This window comes from Amphimedon queenslandica, unplaced genomic scaffold, assembly GCF_000090795.2.
Source record: "Amphimedon queenslandica unplaced genomic scaffold, v1.1 AMPQUscaffold_12750, whole genome shotgun sequence".
Taxonomy (NCBI): domain Eukaryota; kingdom Metazoa; phylum Porifera; class Demospongiae; order Haplosclerida; family Niphatidae; genus Amphimedon; species Amphimedon queenslandica.
The window spans coordinates 10,735-30,961 of record NW_003547014.1 but is presented as its reverse complement, the minus strand read 5'-3'; the positions used below and the strand labels follow the sequence as shown (position 1 = coordinate 30,961).

Here is a 20,227-nt window from a genome sequence, read left to right as displayed (position 1 = left end):
ATATCGGTGGCTCGTCTCTTCTTTTAGCTTAGGGTATTTCTCTAGCCAGACCATTCCGTGGATATCTCTGGACATTTATAATATATCTATGCTCTAGATAGATCAAGAGATAGATACTCGTACTTTATAGTCTACACTACACAGTAACTGACTCATTGGTTGATAAAAAATCAATAAAAGTAAGATAAACTATTAACTAATTAGTCTTGTCTATTAACTAATATATATTTGTTGTTAGATATGCACCCCTTTGCTTTGTAAATTTTACAAGGTACAGTACACTTGAGTGACAGTATCTACCTTAAAAATAACTCTGCATGCCCTGATAGAATTAGGCAGCATAATTTTGGGTCTTGGTTGTAGAAAGTAATCATTAGCTCCATCAACTGTACAGCTCTAATTATACCGAGTATAATTAAGGCCTTTTCACACTGGCACAAGTAATGTGCATTGATGCACATTAATCGTGTTCACACTAGAGTGGTTTTGAATTAATGGGCATTGATGCGCATCACTCTCACTTCGCCTCCAGAGGTGGATTGATGTGAAGTGATGCGCTTCGATTAGTGTTGTGCTAGTTCTAACGGAACTAGAACTAAATCTATTTTAGTACACCTATTTTTTCCTAGTTCTAGTTCCAAGAACTAGAACTAGAACTGAACTACATTCATACAAAAAACCAAAACTAGAACTAAAACTAGAATCTGATAATTTAAAATACTGGAACTAAAACTAGAACTAAAATGCTACCCTTTTAATAACTAAAACTAAAACTAGAACTGAAATGCTACCCTTTTAATAACTAAAACTAAAACTAGAAATAGAGTACGGGTAGAACTAAAACTAGAACTGGAACTAGAAATGGAGTACATGGTAGAACTAAAACTAAAACTAAAACTAGAAATAGAGTACAGGTAGAACTAAAACTAGAACTGGAACTAGAAATGGAGTACATGGTAGACGAGACACCAAAGGTGCGTGGCCTCGCCCCTAAAGCTGCTTGGGATGTGTTATGCTTAGCTAGCCTAAGCCAGTATATTTAAATGATATAAATCAAAAGTGCTGACAGCCTGGACTAAGCAAGTGTGAAAAGTATGATGGGACTCTAGAATCCCAAAAATTGGTAAAACGTGTTCATAAATTCCCATTAGCATCTCAAGATTTATCACTTATTTATACAGTATATTTATACTTATTGCACTCTCATTTTAAAAACATCATGGGTTTCATAACCACAGCTATTGTTGTGGCCACAATCTATCAAAAACATGCTATGCAAAAAAATTAGAAATTGTGCTTTTGAGGCCAAGGGATTATCATAACAGCTAGCTTCCTAGCTGCAGTTACACTAGCTCTTGCATGCTTGCAGAACTGGCAAGCTGCAGGGCCAACTCCCAGCTTGGTCCTGCTTGGAGGCGTGGCATTAATGCAGCAAGACCATGTGAGAGGGAAGCTTCACGTTTTTTTCTCTTCTTCTAAGCGCTATATGATGTTATAATGGCACAAATACTGTTGCCTAGATAGATTGAGTGACTTAAGAGAGTTTAGGATCCTTAGACTAGCCATGGACTAGCGAACTACTGCTACAGCACTTTACTCGGGATGAAATTCGAGTAGCTATAACTCACCAAAAAGGAAGATTTAAAGAGTCCCACACATATTAAATAAATAAATAGTCTTGATCTACTGGGAAAGAGTCTCATTTACATCCAGAGTACTACCGCTATTGCTGGGCATTTTCTCGTGAGTTAAAAAGCTTGTACTACCTAGAGCTATTCTCGAAACATCTCGAAGCAGTAAAGTAAGACTTTTCCTAACAGAAGAGAAGCTCTCACAGGTTTAGAGCATGCGATTGTAAAGATATACATTCTCAAAGACAAAATCTAGCACACAGAATGAATGAATGACAGACAGACAAACCGAGTACCTAGTCCTCGCCTACGCAAAGCTGGGCGAGGCCAAAAAAACTAAAACTAAAACAAGAAATAGGGTACTGCACAACACTAGCTTCGATCGATGTAAACCAATGGCAACAAGAACACAAGATGATACATAATTTAGCTGCCAGTGTGAACACGATCAATGTGCATTATTTCAGCTGTATCAGCAAAGCGCATCAAAGCACTTTGAAAACTGTGCCAGTGTGAAAAGGCCTTAACACCCTCTCTTCAGAACAACATGCAGTGAGGTGACCTTTAAGCCCTCCATACACCAGGCAACATGTTGCTAGCAACATTTGTGGTTACTTTGATCTTGTAAGCAACATGTTGCCAGAAATGGAAAAATGTTCTATTTTTAGCAACATGTTGCTTAGTTGCTAGCAACAAGTTGCCTCGTGTATGAAGGCCTTTACATTAAGGGTGCTGCCTATAGCAATAATTATGTTATGCAGGAATGTTTAAGCCATACAAGTGTCCTATACTCTTTATTCTCCTCTAAAAATGGGTTTTAATTTAATAAAATACCTTTAGGAAAGGGAGCAAAAAATTTTGAGACTTCGCAAAAAACTTTAAAATCAAAGTTAAGGCCTTTTCACACTGGCACAGTTTTCAAAACGCTTTGATGCGCTTTGCTGATACAGAAGTGAGAGTGATGCGCATCAATGCGCATTAATGCAAAACCACTCTAGTGTGAACACGATTAATGTGCATCAATGCGCATTACTTGTGCCAGTGTGAAAAGGCCTTTAGATTTAAAAATTGGTGTTTCATGCTTGAAATATGCAAACTTTTGAAAAACTCTGCCTGTGGTCATCAGAATGAGACCAAATTTGCAATAGAGCCTTTTTACATAATTACACATACAGTAACATGGAGATATTCCAATTAAACAGAGCTAGTATAGTAAAATGTGGTGTCGATCAATAAGAAAATTAAAATTATTGGCATTGCAAGTAGAAAAAGAGAAATGTCTTTGTGTTAATCAATTTGTTTGGTTAAAACTTGTTATTCAAATTGAAAGTAAGAGGAGTTTTTCGCTTTTGAAAATTATTTAGTATTTTAGCCCTTGATGCCATAGCTTAAAGAGTTAAAGGCTCTAAGTTTTATAACTAACAAACTAATTTAGTTACTGTCTTGTAACTAGTACTGGTTCCATTATGATTGTTAAAGTACTTTGGGACTAAAAAACAGCTCCCTTGACAACAGATTAAAAATTGTGCGTGGGTGGTGGTGCTGCACCCTTAAAGGGAAGCAATTTTTAGGGAGCATCCCCACTCATTGTGGTCATTTTAAGATATTAATTGTTGTTTTAATTATCACAATTTTAATCAGAAGAATTTGAAAAATTTTGTGTAGTAGATAGTGAAGTGGTTGGGTAAGACTATGATACTATATGTAACCAAGGTAGGGCGTTTTTGGCAGTCAGGTAATTTCATTTTTATTCCACATTTGCAAAGGTAATTTAAGTTATTTTGGTATGAAAAACTATTAATTTTTAGTTTTCGTTATAATTATGCAATTTAAAGTGATTGAGGTATCAAATACTTTAGTTTTTTGATCAGTTAAGAAACACATGTTAATGAACATAATAGCTGGCTCATAGGCTAATTGTAACCATTTCTTCAGTTAAGTTTTAGTTTTAATTAATCTCTGTAAAACTGAGAAATTAGTATTTAGTTTTAGTTATTGTTAACTGAAAAAAATACTATATATAATAGTTTAATTTTGGTAACCCAAGTGCTGCCCCATCTTACCATGAAGGCTCTATGTAAGTTTTTATAAGCCCATGCGCCCCAAATTTTTTTCCTTGGTCCCACACTATTTTAGCCATTTTTGCCATAAAAATTATGGAAATTGATTTATGTGTGAATCTATTGTATTATGGTTCATGTTTTAATTAATCTGTGAATTTTGATGCCATTGCAATTATAAATTCCATTTCATAAGTGAGCACAGACATACACACACTGCCAAAATGGGTCACATGACAACTGCAGTGTATCTAGCCTATTATGCCTATAATGTTTGCAAGGGCAATATGCCACAGCCCAGCTGCTTAGTACATGCTGAAATGAAACAAGCTAAGTGGGGTGGCAAATCCAATTATTGTACATAAAACTGTGTGGGTATTATCACATTGTTACTGGTTAGCACACAGCTGCTGCTTCATCTCTTGCAGGTGGTTGTCAGCTTGTGCATGAGATAAGTAATGTCAAAAGTACTCTTGGTAATGTTGATTTTGCAGATCTGCCTGAATATATAGGGCCTACACTAGACATGTATTTTGTTACAAGCTTAATATTATTGAGTGATTAAACTTACCTTTTAGCATTTGATCTAAAGCATTTTTTTGCCTTAAGCTACTTTTACTAATCATTATGCACTATTACCGTAAGTATAGAAAATAAATGTTCGCGGTTTTGTGCTAGTTGCTTTATTTTGTAAATTTCATGTGGACAAAATTTTGTGGATAATCATCAGAGGCCAGTGAGGTCATGTGATGTAATAATTATTGCACATGGACTCTCCTCATTTCCTACTTTGCTTCTCTGGATCTTTAGCATCACCAGCTGCTTGTGATTTCTCCTTGGGTTTGTCTTCTTTTGCTATCTTGTCCTCATTTTTGTCCACACGCTTGAAGAACTTGTACAGTGCCATTTTTATTAACTATAATTGGGACGATTTGGGTGTGAGGGCGTTCTGTTCACGAAGGGTTAAAATATTAATTTTTGCAGTTAGCTGGTACCTGCAAAAACTGCAAAAATTGATGTACCTCAAAAATTTCTACACTTACGGTATTATGGCATACATAAAGACAGTACTAAATAGGTACAAAATTTTGGAATGGAGCTACAAAACTGTATTTGCAAAAGAATTTTTTACCAATAAGCAAAGCTTATACAAAATTCAAATAAATCATCATGTACACAAGCAATGCATGTAATTTTACCTAATTTATTTCACTTAGATTAGCCTGTAATAAATTATTGTATTTGTGTTGTTTATGAGTAACAAAAACACAATATTCATCTTTACCTTATATTTAGATGTCATTTGGATTTCATCTTAAGAATGTAGTAGATGAATCTGCAGCATTTGAAGGCACTGGTAATAATCAAGGTATAGCCAGAAGTACTGAATAATGGTGTTTGCTTGAATTTTGTTTGTTGCATTGTGTGAATTTGTTATTAATTGTTCTTTAATAGATGATGTTGGCCAGCCTCCTCCAGCTAATCCTCCAGCTTCTACATTTTCTCATTCTACTGATACACTTGATGAGAAGCATGAGTTGGCAAGGTAAAAATTATTTTGTAAAGCAAAAGTATCTAGTTACCTTAGGGTGGGTATTAATTGCGACACTTAATTTTAGCGTTTTTAGCAAGTGTACTTAAAAACGCTAATTCAACCAGCCGCTAATAATAGTTATTATGTACTTGTGTAAACAAGTACACAAGAGAGGCAAGATCTGTAACAAAATAACAGTAGATAGGGTGATCCTTTTGAGTGTTATGCTCTTAAATGTATAGATTGGGCTTCTTGAGTAGTGTTATGCTATTCAATGGGGGTTTTACCATTAATTTTCTTCCTATTTTCGCTAATATTACATTTCGCTAAATCAGAGTCCCCTTTAAAACACTAAAATTTAAGAGCGCAATTAATACCCACCCTAAGGTAATTTTAGCAGTGGGTATCTTTTACATGTAGTACTTAATAATTAGTACCAAGACCCAGCGTAAATTTTTTATGAGAAACTGCATGACCCAGTAATGCTTTATTTTTGCTTTGTTATTAAATTGATTTGTTTCTAGTAAACTTCCAGACACATCATTTGGATTCAAGCACGATGGTCTAAAAGTGACATCAGTTGATGAAAATACCAAAGGTAATAAATTACAACAAATGAAGTGTGAGCTTGCTATGTTTATATAGGTCATGAAGTTCTTCCACCTTTTATTTCTGATGATCAAATTCTCCCTGCTGCAAATACTGCAAATAAAGATCTTCATTCTTATAATAACAAAGCACTCCTACCTCCTCTTGTCAATAAAGATTCACCTCATGGTGAAGGATCTTTATCATATCCTTTTTCTAGTGGAGAATCTTCTAATGATAAAGCACCTCTTGCTAAACAGCCACTTCATTCTTTCAATGATGAAGCAACTCTTACCAGTGAAAAATCTCTGCAATCTCTTACTGATCAAGTGCCACAACCTACTGTTGCCAGTGAAAAATCTCCCAATATGGCTGATGCAACTCCACCTTCTGCTGCCAAAAAAGACTCTCTTTATTCAACTAATGACAAAGTAGCACCACAACCTTCTGTTGCCAGTGAGAAATCTGCTAATGATGATGCATGTCAACTTTCTGCTAGTAGTGATTTGTCACTTTATTCTTCTAATTTTGGAGCATCTCCATCTTCTGCTACCAATGGCAAAGCAGAACCTCAACTTCCTGTTACCAGAGAAGAGTCTTTTCATTCTCCTAATGGTGAAGGACCACAACCTTCTAAGGCCAGTGAAGAATCACTTCATTCTCCTAAAAATGAAACAGTGCCTCCGCAACCTACTGTTACTGGTGAAAAATCTCTTCAATTGCTTTCTGACAATTTACCTCTACCTGAACCTACTGTTGTAGGAAATTATGATAAAAGTCCTCTCCCTCCTCCTGGTCATCATACTGATGAAAATTTTTCTGTTCCAGGTAATAAAATTTAGTAGTTAGGCATAAAACTGTTCCCACAAAGTGAAATTCTTTGTATAGTAATTGGCAATTTTTTAGTCCAGTACAAATTGTAAAAATGAAAGGTCAATAAATTAAATTAACGTAGTTAAATCTAGGAAACCTAAGTAGTTGCAGTTTTTCTTTGGTAACATTATAGTTAATAATAGCCACTGTTGTAAATAGCCAGCAAAATCCCTCTTACTGACTTACAGATTTTGTTTTGTTAATGCACCTGGACTAATCATGAGAGCAAAATTTTAATTTTTTTTGCATTTCTCAAAAATCGCAAAATTAGAAGATTTTTTCACAGGAAGTTCTATTTATATTTCAGTTAACAAGATTGTAATTGTATACATGTTTTTCCTGACTATTGTATTATTTTAATAGATGGAGAGGAATATTGTCATATTGCACCGCTAGTCGAAACACAAAAGCTTCCTATAATTTTCAAAAATGGTATTTTTAAAATTTTAAGTATAATTACTATGTATGATTATTTAGGGTTAACTGTTTACTTTGACAAAAAAACCTACCGTTTTGACATTGCTGAAGCACCTTTTCAAGTTAATCCACGTAAAAGATTGAAGTCATTAATTGGTAGTACATTTGAAATATGCACCATTGAAAATAACTCTAATGATCATGTCCGTTGTCATGACTTGAGAAAGAAAGGGCAAGAAGGTCTTAAATACTTTATTGATGAAATATATGAGCCAAATGAGCATATAGTGGCTCTTCTTTTGATCAATTCTGCTGATAACTTTACATTAGATCTTCAGCTTGAACTTGATAATGTAATTGTTAATATTCCAGTTTATATTATTTCTTCTGTACATGGTGATGAGGCAATCCATCTTATTGAGGAATCTAGTGGTAGTGGCTGTCGATGCGAATTTACATTAACCAACAGTGAAGTGGAGGGCAAACCGAGACAAAATTATGGCAAGTGTTTAAATGCTTTTTCCTTTTACTTGTGACTATATATTAATTTTATATCAAACATAATTACAGCTGTATTTTAATGATTAATTTTAGAACCAAATCAACTTGTACAACATTTACGTTGTCACTTGTTTGCAAAAGAAAAAGATGAGTTTGTTACTAGCAATATATTTTTATTCAAGTTGCTAACAAGTGAATTTGCTGATAAAGAGTTTGCAAAAGTATATTTTGATTGATGTGCGTATGTATCGATTTTTTAATTTCAGAATAGTGAGAACATCTTAAGTGCTGTACATGAACTAAGGGAAAATATCCATGAGGTTTTTAACCAAGAATTTCTTTTTTTAATAGTCCTGGTCTCTGATCTTAAAAGGAGGTATGTTTTAAAAGTTTTAAATAAAATAACCTGAAACAATGACTCGTGCAGCATTCACATTAGGATTAATAATTTTGATAATAACAAAAATTAATCAAATTTTAAGAGAACCATTGAATGTTGTCACATTCTGTATCATAAAATATTTTGCATCACAGATATAAGGATAAGGCCATTGATGAACTTTATAAAGATGTTCAACAGCATTTGTTTCATTTGAATATAGACGAAATTATCCCTGTGGTAAATGAATTTTGTCAAAGGTAAGTATTGCGAATCATTTAAAATTTATATTGAGTTTGTTTCAGAGGAGACTTTGATATTGAAATTTTTGGAAATCCAAGCAACCGCACATGTAGTGCATTTCATTTACTGCACACAAATATTATTTCAATTGTACGTGATTTTAAGCAAAAAACATTTAATGCTAAGGATGACAGCCAATTTTGTCCTCTCTTAACTTTCATGATTAAGTGGAGTAAGCAGCTACACTACATTACAATGTTAATTTGTTATCTATTCTCAGTTCATACAGCTCTAATGTTTAAAAATTGTTCACATTTACCAAGTTGTCATGTTGATGCTCTGTCAATATGGAAAGAGTACATTGTGTCTGTAAGTTGTCTAATGTAGCTTAAAACTGCAATGGGCTGTACTATACCAACACATCAATGAATTTCTTGATACACCATTGTGTGGGTAGTCTATCTGACAAAAGGCAAAATTCATGACCTTTAAGCTTTGCTTTATGACAGCGTATTTGCTCTGGTCAATTCTGTTGATTGAGCTAGGCTTTGCTTGGTGTGATTAGGCTATTGAAGGGTAGCAAGCTCTAGCCATCTCCTGTAGCCAATTTTGTTTTAGCTCACAGTAATTATTTATAATGACCCGTATTTGGGCCACAAAATACTGCCCATATATGTTGTGTAAATTTCTGTATACTGATTGTGACATGTCACATGACATAATTTTGGCATAAAAGGACATCTATTGTCAGTTATTAGAGAGAAAAAAATCAAAGAATCTACTAGTACTACCATATAAATCTAGCATAAAAATTTTGCAGAGAGGATTTTTGCAATATCATTATAGTGTAACTTGGGGCTATTCTGACCGGTTTTTGCACTTGTCAAGGATCACCGACAGAAGATAACGCTGAGTGGTCTTTAGTTTTAAAAAGATATTTTACTCAAAAACAAACCACAACACAACCACAACAATCACACATATATATATCCATCATACATCCCATACTCAGCACTCAGCTCCCCTTCTCTCATTGGTCAGTGATTCGTTAGTCTCTTCAGATGTTAACACCTGCTGAGGAAGTCTGCCTCTATGAGATATGTCTAGCACATTAGTTATTGTTATCCCATGGTGATCCATTACAGCACTATGATCTAATTAGATATTCACAAAGTAATAATTCATTTCTTCTTGCTTTTATTCACTCATTTTAAGTTAACCATCATTGTGTTCTACTAAGCCTATTTTATTTATTCATCATTAAAATCAAGCTGTTGTTTGGTACTGTAAAAAAGAATCGATCTGTTTTGCTCTCAGTTCTGTATCTGCTACAGTTAGAAAGCTATGATAGAAAAAGTAGGACTACTCTGACCCTTGACACCATGCTGCACACAAATTTCTCATTCCTTTATACAGAGGAACGGAATAGCCCGACTTACTCTACATGATGTTTTTGCAGTTTGACAGTTAATAAGAGCTCTTGCACATATGTAATTAACAAGGGAGGGGTGTGGCTAAATTTGCCGTTATGTTGGGCATAAATATTAGAGTAAATGAAATGTGTTGGGTGGCAACAAGAGTACATAATGGCAAGATGTACACACAACATATTGTGGTATGGAAATTAACTGGCATTTTTTATCTAAGAAATAACAGGTTCACTCAATACCTTTATTCCTACCTTTCTTTAGTCAGGAATTTTAACTGCAGATTTATTGAGACTTTTTCTATTCTCTCCATTCCACCATGTGTATTCTTGCAACCCAACATGCTAGCAAATTTAGCTGCACCCCCCCCCCCATTGATTACATCTGTGCAAGAGCTCGGATCATGCATAAATTCCATTATTTGTCAATTGAATTTTAAATGTATTTGTAAACTCATAAACTTAGTTCTCTACAAATATTTCTGCCTGTGTGATATTTAAACTAAACCTATGCATATTTCCAGGGGCATATCTAAAAATTTAGAAAGGGGGGGTGCCGAGGATGCATGAAGCATACTGCAATTTTGGCCACACCCCATTTAAGGCAGTAAAATGGCATTTTTCTTCATTTTTGTAAATTATGGGTGGGGTCAAGATAATTTCAAGTATACTGGTACTTCTGATTACTCTTTAAAGCACTGGGAGCTGCTGAAATTATGATCAGGTGGCTAGATAACTTTGTTAAGAGGCTTGATAGTGATGCAAGAGTCCAGGACTTCAGTAATTTTTTCTGAGCCCAGCCATGAGGGGGGTGCTCAAGTCCCCTCAGCCCTCCCCCCCTTGGATACGCCCCTCAGTGAATTCCCTTTTATATTAGCCACTAATGAGGGTTCTAAATGTAGCCATCAAGCAACTGCACAATAGACCAGTTGGCACTAAGCATATTTGTAGAATTTTAAGTATATTCATCGTGATACTGTAATTAAAGTAAAATTTTTCTGCCATTATTTTGGAGTCCTAGTTTCAATGGTTGTTTATGGAGCAATCGTGAAATGAGCTTATTCTCCAAAAACTGCTGTATTTATTTGTTATAGCAATCTTGCTACTGCTTACTGACCATCATCAAGTGTCTGTAGTGGGCTCATGAACTTTAATAAGTGCCACTAGGACCTATAGAAGCAAAGATATTGCTTTCTCCCATTCTACTCTTAGTAAACTATGATCAAAATGGCAATAGGAAAAATTTACTTTATTTATGGCATCGCAATGAATATACTTAAAATTCTATGAGTATATATTCTTAGCGCCAACTGGTCTATACCATAGCTGGTATGGCAAATTTATGGGTGTGCACCACTGAGTAATACACATAAAAGTTTAAATAAATTCTGGCAAATGGCTAATAGAATTGGTTTTGTGAAAATTCATAATCTATTTTGGTAAAATTGGTAGCATTAATTAAAAAATTAATTATTATCAGAAAATTTACAGGGGTACTTTAATAGCATTTGAGGATATTACTATTAAATTAACTGACTGTATTACTTTATGCAGGCATGTGTAGGTAGTCTCACACAAAAAGTAATCGCAACATTGACAGAGTCTTTCAATGCTAAAAAAGTAATGTTTAATTTACCTAATGAAGACACTTTCATTGGCTCGGGAGGTCTGGAACATATGCTTTGTGAAAGCAACATGTTAATTTTATTTCGTGAATTAAGGTAACAAAATGATTTAAAGCATTATTTAATTAGTCTTCTGTGTTAGAATTTTTGTCATACACATGAAAAATTGGATAAAAGAACCTGAAGATTTTGTTAAAATTTTATGCCACTTACCCTTATCAATTCATACACAACGTTTTAGAAAATCATCTGGTAACTATAAAGATTCATCTGTTGGAAAAAAGAAATCTGATTTTCATATAGTACAAGAGGTAAGTTTAAAATTTAGTACTTGTATCTATTATACTTTCAATAGGGGTTCTCCTACCTGAATGATTTTGTAGAATCTTTTCATAGTGTATTTGCACCATCAAATTTGGTATATGAAGAAGAAGTAAAGGAATGGATAAAATTTCTTTTCAATTTTTGGAACATTAAAGATGAAAAGAATTCATTACCAATTGTGAAGGAAATTGTTAGTTACGAGCATATTTTTAAATCCTGCTTTTCATTATGGGCTTTGTTTTTGTCAGAGGTATATGGAAATAGTCTTATTTGCATTTTAGTACTAACATATAGGTACAAAACAAAGGAAAAAGCTGCTTTGCTGTTATGTCATTATCATATTTTACAGCTCTTTCAAAAACTTGCAGTGGAAACCTGTGGTCTTTTGAGGTAGTGGTATAATTATATAACTCTGTATCTTTATTGTAATCAATCTGTAGAGTGTAAATAGTTTTTTTAAAACTTACACGAAGCGTTTAGAAAGTAACTCTGTGCTCTCCCATGATAAAACTCTATCTCATTTTTCTGAATGGTAAAATAAATAAACTATTTTGATTTAGAAATATTTCTTTGTGCAGCTTTCGAGGTGCATTTGCTCATTGTTTTTTGATTGATTTTTTGCTGATACCAATTGCAAAGTCATTTTCAAAAAAAGGAAAAGCTGAAGATTATGTTGTTGAACTTATTCAGTTGGATGTAAAACATCTTCTTAGAGGGAACTCTGATGATGACGTTAAAAGAGTCCAAATTTTTACAAATTTTTTAAAAAATTATGTTTCACAAAATAGAAAAAGTATTAACTTTTCTAGACAAAATACATTTGACAAAATTGTAGTAAGTTATTTATGTCCAAGTATATATAAATTAAATCATTATGTTTAGATAGCACTTAAATCAGTGAACAAGTTTAACAGAATTGCTTTGGATATTGTTGCTGAGGTAGGCAGAATTTGATATAGTAAGTAAAATTATGTATCAATAGGAACTAACTCTATATCACTTGCCATTTGAAAAGATTGATAGCCAATGGCTTTTAATGCTAAAATGCTCTACAAAAAAAGTGGTAGAGTGTATGAAACATGATTCAGATGTAATGAATTACCCTTCAAGATTTTATTGGCAAATTATTGGTGGCCTAAGTAGCAAAATGAAATCTCATTCATTTGATGATTCCAGTATCCTGAATGAGTTTTATGAAATATATCAAAGCTTGCATTCAGTGCTTGAGGCAAAAAGATCCAATCCTGACATTGAAGCCTACCTCAGCTTAATTGAAGAGCTTAAAAAACGTTTAAATGTTTGGAGATTACACGTCAGTGATAAAAATATTACTTTTGATGACATTCTTAAATTAGTACAAAAAAATGCTAATGACAGAAGAATTGCTCACAATTTTGGATTTAAAAATGAAGTTGTTGATATAAAAACATTGGAAAGAGCCAAGCAAGAATTTATTAGCTGTCATGAAAAAATATCTCAGTCATTAGTTAAAATACATCCACGAAAAAATTGGTAAGTCTGGTATTAAGTCAAAATACGATCTATTGAATACAAATTTGTATTTTTATAGGGTAAGCTTACATGAAATTTTAGATGCCTATAAAGTGGTGATACCTGGGGATTTAAGTTTAGCTATCAGCAAGTCCTTTTATTTTCCTCATGAAAGGCCTCACGGTGTTCCTGTGCAAAGGTTACCACCTCAAAAAGAACATATAGTTTACCTTTTTGTGAAAGAGTCGCTAAAGTTAAAGGAAATAGTTGATTTATGCAAAAAGCTAGAGGCTTTTTTGGAACCTATTGAACCTTTCCTGCATTTTCTTGAACATTTTCATTTAAATGAAAGCCAAATTTTTCACTTGTTTGTCAGAAGAGAATTATTGGATGATGTGGAAAGTTTAGAGCATTTAGAAGTTTCAATACAAAAATTTGCAGTAATTTTAGAATCAGTAAAACAGAAATTCTTTAATATTTTGACTGGTGCTGCAGTATATTCTGAAATTGCCAGTATTGCTGATTGTTTTGGTAAAGGAATGGACATAACCATAGAAATAAATGTCATAACTAATTGCAAAGATTTCCAAAACAATTCTTCTTGTGATACAGTACAGAGTTTTAAGAATGTCTTTCTTCTTCATCAAATTGCTGAGCATATTGATGCATTGCACGACTTCTGTCTTGAGTTTGAATTACACAAGTGCATGGGAGACGATCATTTTAAAGAATTGAGGGAAATGGTACAGGCAAAAGAATCCTGGCAGCATGAGACTATTTCCACACTCTGTGAAATTTTTCAAAGAATACAGCAGCTTCTTGGTATTGTAAATGAGAATACTACCTTTTTGAAACTTTTTCGACCACTTTCTACACAAACAAAAGAGTTAAGAGACTTTATGATTGAAAATAACTTTCGTGGAAAAGGAAAGGATCGCTTCCTAGAACTATTTGATCTAGTAACACAAGCACGTCAGCATGATGAATATAATGCCGGAATTTTAAATCCACTTTATGCTGTCTACTATCTTCTGGTTCCACTAAACAAACCAGATCTTAGTTTTCAAGAACTCATCGATGAAGTGTCAAAATTAAATCATGATAAATGTTTATCACAATTGAAAACTGTCAATAGTAACATTGACTTAATAAGAATGTGGTTCTCTAAAGCTGAAGTAAGTTTGATTGTAAATATAACTTTTGTGCATATTTCATGTATGATTGACATGTAGGGTGATACTGTTACAAATACTAATGATGAACTTACAAGCATTACTTCTAATGGGGAATTTCATATCAGAGTCTTTGTTGAAAATCCACATGATGACAAGATAGCTTTACAATTTAGACTTGAAGCCAAAGAATCCTCAGATATGTCAAGTTTATCATCTGATCAACAAACCGCACATGTTATCACCTGGAATAATACAGAAGTTCAAGATTTTATTCGCAGGCTTGGCTTTGTAAAACTAAATGATAGAAATGCTAATGTTTCGAGTTTTATAAGATTGAACGAGGTGAATCTAAACATTATATTTATAGTTTATAATTATAACTTTTGAATATTTATAGCTGGTAGCCAGGTTACAAAAGGCATTAGAGTCTCTACATGAAATGGGTCATTTGGATTACCATGAAAAATATTGCCATTATTTGGAATGCTCTGTGTCACTGGAGCATGTGGAACTTGAGGTATATTTGCTGCTAATATCTAATATAATTTTTTTGTACTTATTTGTTTTAGGTGATAAAAACTGAACAAAAAGCAAAGGAAATGTCTGATTTTGCTGCTGCAAATCGAGTTCAGTATAAGTGGTTGTCATTTTTATCCAATCATGGGATCATTGAATTATATAAGCTTTTAAAATCATCCAAAGAGCAAAGCAAACTTGATATTGCTACCAAAATTTTTAAGCAACTTCGGTTTCTCATGTCTGAATCACAGTCAGGCTATATGAAGCATTTTGTAAGCACTGTATTAATACTAATAATGTTTACTATTTATATTACAGGAAGCTGCTATTGAATTTATCAGTGCTCCTATGTCACCAACAGAAGTTGTTGGCATATATCTTGATAAAGTATTTCAATCTGTAGTTTTTGAGTCTAAACCTATTAGGAGGGACTTTCACAGCTTTGCTGTTCTCCACCAGTGTCAAAAGTTTACTGCAAATCATCTCATTAGATGCCTTTATTCCATTAATGGTCGTTTTCCTAAATGTTATGAGTTATTGAGATGTCACTCTGGAACAACGTTAAGTGATATTCAACTATTTTTTCAGAGAATTGAATTTTTTCCTCAACATTATTACTTTCTTCAAGTTGATCAACTCAATTCAAAGTTACAGGAGGTATGACTTACTAATTTATATTTTTTTTTATTATCAATTTTAGTTTTTGATACAGTATTATATGGAGTTTTATGATAAGATGTTAAAATGTGATACACATGCACAATCAACACTGCACTTCATAGAAACTTCAGCTTCTCTTCTTCATAATGCTCCATACATCAACAGTGTTGTAAAAAATGAAGAAAATCTCCAAAAGGTTGCCATATCTTTTGAGAGCCAAGCACAATTAGTTTATGGTTTGCAAGGTAATACTTGAAGCATAATATCAATTAATAACGGCAGTTTACAGTACCTAATGTATAGCATTTACAGTACTTTCCTATAGGAAATGGAAAAACTCATTATATTAGGAGTCAACTTACTGCTAATAATATTGTCATTGCTGTTAATGAGATGTTTTCCGTAGAAAAAGTTATTGATAAATTAAAACTGCTGTATGATGAGAAGGATTGTTCTATTTTTTTCAATTTTACCCTCCTACCTCCAGGAGTAAGTTATTATATGTATGTATTAACATTATGTCACTTTTGTTTTAGAAAAACGTAGCAGAGGAAGAGAGGAAGGAGTTTGAAACATTGATGAATAATATTGGATGGTTTATGTTTGATTTTCTTGTTTTGGGTTATGTACAAGATTCACACACTGGAGCATCATTCTCGGTCCCATTAACACAAAATTGGAAAATTTTTGTAGAAGTATGCTACTATTAACTTGATCATGTACAATAAAAGTAATGTATATTAGGTGCCATCAATATATAATGATCCCGAAAGCAATTTAGAAACTTTCAGAGAACTCCTGCCAACTTTTACTTTTGTTGGTACACCACATCATATTGATTCTAGCTCACATTATGAAATTGATGACGATGTACAGCTTGTTTGCAAATATTTAAAGGCATATAAAAATGAACAAGAGAATCCAGGAACGAGGGAAGGAATTAATAGACTATTCAATGGTAAAATTTGAGCAATAGATTTAGTTATATAACTATCTATAACATTTTACTTTACCAGATCTCATTCAAATTCCAGTTAAGTTCAGTACTGAGGCTGATTTTGATGATCCAAAGGAATGCTTGTCATTGTTGTATAAATATATGCCAGATTATATAGCAGAGCGTAAAATAAGCCAAAAGCTCTTTATCAAGTAAACTATAAACAGCTTTGAAATTGTTATGACCATTAATAGATACATAAAAAGGCGGTGCCAATTTCTTGATAATTTACCTGGGTATAACTACAATCCAGGATTAGGTTTTGATGGAAGTGATACAACAAAGCTTGGCTCTACTTTGATGAATGCAATGTTGAATGAAGTTCCTCAATTTTGTGACCCATCTACTAAAGAAGATTGGTCTTTACAAGCCCATCAACAAGTTAGTACATGTATAATTATTTTAACACTATTCTGATGAATTGCATTTTGTAGTTAATTTATGAAGGTGTTGGCAGCATTGGGTTAATTACATTATATCCTGATCAAATATCTTCCGAAGAAAGAGAATCATTTACTAATATTGGAGTAAAAATTCTACCTCAAGGGTAAATATTATCTTTATTTCATTTTAATTTGATTTATATTTTTACTAGGGAATTTTATGAAAGAAAAACATTAGATGAATATTTGGCTAGAGCTCTTACTCTTCCCCTTTCTGAAGTGACAGAAGTCATTTATATACCTAATGAGAAAGGTTCACCAAATGAAAAAACTCAATATAAAACACTGAAGCTGATTGATGACAGCAACTATGTCTTAACACTGGATTTTGCACTAAAAATGATTAATATTCATGAAAGGAGAGAATGTGGCATGCCAGTTATTATTGAGGGAGAAACTGGAGTTGGAAAAACTGCACTGTTAAGAATGTTGTCTAAACTTTGGAATTATAGTTATGAAACTGAGCTTAAAGGTTTTGAGCAAAGACTTAAGAAAATACTAACTTATGATAAAAGTAAAAATTGTTCATTATATTAAACATATTTATTCACTTTTGTTTCTCTAAAGGGCAAAGCAGGCTTAATATGTCACTACAACAGCAGTTATCTCAAGTTAAAGATTTTGTTGAAAATGAAGAAATATCAACTGCTGGAGGGAGTACTGAAGCAGCTGAGTTAAAAGGAATTGTTTCAAAATTAAGGAAGATTGGATTAGAATTAAAAAAAACCCCATCCATATCAGTTCTTTTACCTAGATATGATACAAAAGAGGAGTTTTGGAGAATTGCCAAGAGTTCAGATGATGATATTGACACCAAAGTATCCTTACCATGTTTTATCATAAATTTTATTACTTTTAGGATTTATTGAAGCTCTTGAATGGATTTGCTACAGCAGAAGTATCAACATTTCATAAGTTAGATGTTCATGCAGGTTTGGTTATATGCACATTAAATATAACAAAATTCAATTTTTTAAGGACTCAAAACTCATGACATCACCAGTTTCTTTAAACGAGTCAATGAACAAGCAAAACGAATCTGTATTTGCTTTGAAAATAAATCTCGAATCCCTCAAGTTACAGTAAGATTATTTTTCAATTACTATATTTTGTGAACCATATTTAATTATTTTCATTTTTTATCTATCACAAACAAATAGTAAATTTTATGCGTAAACTAGTTTCACTTATATACAATTGTATGTATATGACTAGCAAAAATTCTCTCCTAGCAATTTTTGATAAAATTTTGGTTTAATGCCTTGTGATTTTGAGCAACTTAAAGGAATCAACTCAAAATTTTTATGCAACTTGAGTAGATGTACATGCCAGCTCAAAACTTTCTATGCAACATAAGCATAAGTACATGTATCTTTATTAGAAAAAATATTAAAATGTAAAATTCTATATTTTTAAATTTTGGCAAAATTTTGACCCAAGACCATGTACATGGGACATGTAAAGTCTCATGTACAGGGACTTTGACCAGATTTTTGAGCAACTTTAAAAATTTATAGAAAATCTAATTTTGATCAGAATTATCTCAAACTTTTTACGCAACATTAATAGATGTACATGTACATGCATTTGTATAAAAAAGATTAAAAATTCTTTTTTTAAATTTTGGTGAATGTTGGCCTAAAACCATGTACATAGGGATATAGGTCCAATTTTTGAGCAACTTTAAAAATTCATAAATCCAATTTTGATTCAAATCAGTTCATACTTTCTACACAACATAAGTTGTATTACTATTACAATAAAAGCAATGATGGTTTTTGGCTCAATTTTTGAGCATTTGTAAAAAAAATCAAAAATTAACATTGGTAGAAATTAACAAAAACTTTTTATGCTATAAAAGTTTAAAGCACTATTTCAAAAAAAATTGAAAAGGTTGTGCTTTACACTTTTTGCCTTTTCTTTTTGAATTTTTATAGCAATAGAATGTACATTATGACAAAAAATGTTATACTATGACTATGCTCTAAAATTAGCATAAAATTAGCACTCATTTTTGTTATCAGGCTTATCTTGATGAAATCAATACATCTTCTTGTATGGGACTTTTCAAAGAAATTATAATTGATAGGACCATTGATGGAGAGGTTTGATATTGTTACTAGATTTATAATCTAATATTATTATCATTATATTAGGCAATATTAGACAATGTATTTATCATAGCTGCTTGTAATCCTTTACGTGGAGACAGTACAATTCATTTACAAAATGTAAAGAATGTTTGGATTAAGCCAAGTTATTATGTTCGTGAGCTTCATCCTACAATTGATTATCTAAAATGGGACTATGGAGCATTAAATGATGTTCAAGAAGCAGAATACATCACTGCTAAAATGAATGATTATACTAAAGATCAACCTGAAGCTTTTACTTCTGGTCAATTAACTTATTTCATTGTTGAAAGCCAAATTAGAATGAGGTTATATGCTAATAGAATGTTGACAAATAAAGGAGTTCATGTAATGGAAGCCAAGAAGTGTTCTAGAAGTTGTGTTAGTCAAAGAGATATTCAACGAGTATTTGATTTCTACAAGTGGTTATTTGGTACATACAAAGCCTTCCAACGCTATACAACTACTGAAGAACAACAAGTACGAGCATTACTAGTATCACTGGGCTTAGTATACTATTTGAGGCTACAAGAATTGGACAGAGAAAGTTATGCTGAATTTCTGGACATTCAATGTAGAGACCTGCTAGTTCAATGTAACTTTACTATAGCTTTCAATGATGAATTAGAATGGTACATAGATAGAATGAATCTACCTCCTGGAATAGCCAAAACTAGAGCTTTGAAGGAGAACATATTTGCCAATATAGCTTGCTGTCAAACACACACTCCTCTTATTATCATTGGAGAGCCAGGAACATCAAAAACACTATCATTTAATTTAGTTAGTAGCACCTTCAAAGGAAAATCCTCTAAGAATGAAGACTTGAAGAATGTAAATGCTTTCCATGCCTTACAGCCATTTTTTTATCAATGTTCGAAACACACTAATTCAGTTGAGGTTGAAAATATTTTTAAGCAGGCAATTCAGCGCCAAAGGGTGTTTGCCAGTTCTAATGTTCCCACCTATTGTGTTGTTTTTATGGATGAAGCAGGTCTACCTGAGGAACGTCATGAGTCACTTAAAGTTTTACATTATCATTTAGACAAAAGAGAAGTATCTTTTGTAGCTATTACTAATCATGCTCTAGATGCTGCTAAAACCAATCGTGCGATCAGTCTCTATCGCCCTGAAACATCAACTGAGGATCTTAAAATATTGGCTAAGGACTTGCTTCGTACATCTACAGCTATGACAATGAAGAATGAT

General features: G+C 32.8%; 1 protein-coding gene across 1 annotated transcript; it reads left to right on the top strand.

Annotated features, from left to right (window-relative positions):
* On the top strand, positions 1–7,639 carry LOC109586900 (uncharacterized). The gene is made up of 7 exons (XM_020003131.1): positions 1–179; positions 4,988–5,060; positions 5,147–5,237; positions 5,750–5,823; positions 5,871–6,641; positions 7,050–7,118; positions 7,164–7,639. Exons 2-7 carry the CDS (start codon positions 4,988–4,990, stop codon positions 7,637–7,639), a joined length of 1,554 nt encoding a protein of 517 aa, XP_019858690.1. The 5' UTR covers positions 1–179.
* Positions 7,640–20,227: the final 12,588 nt, after the last annotated feature.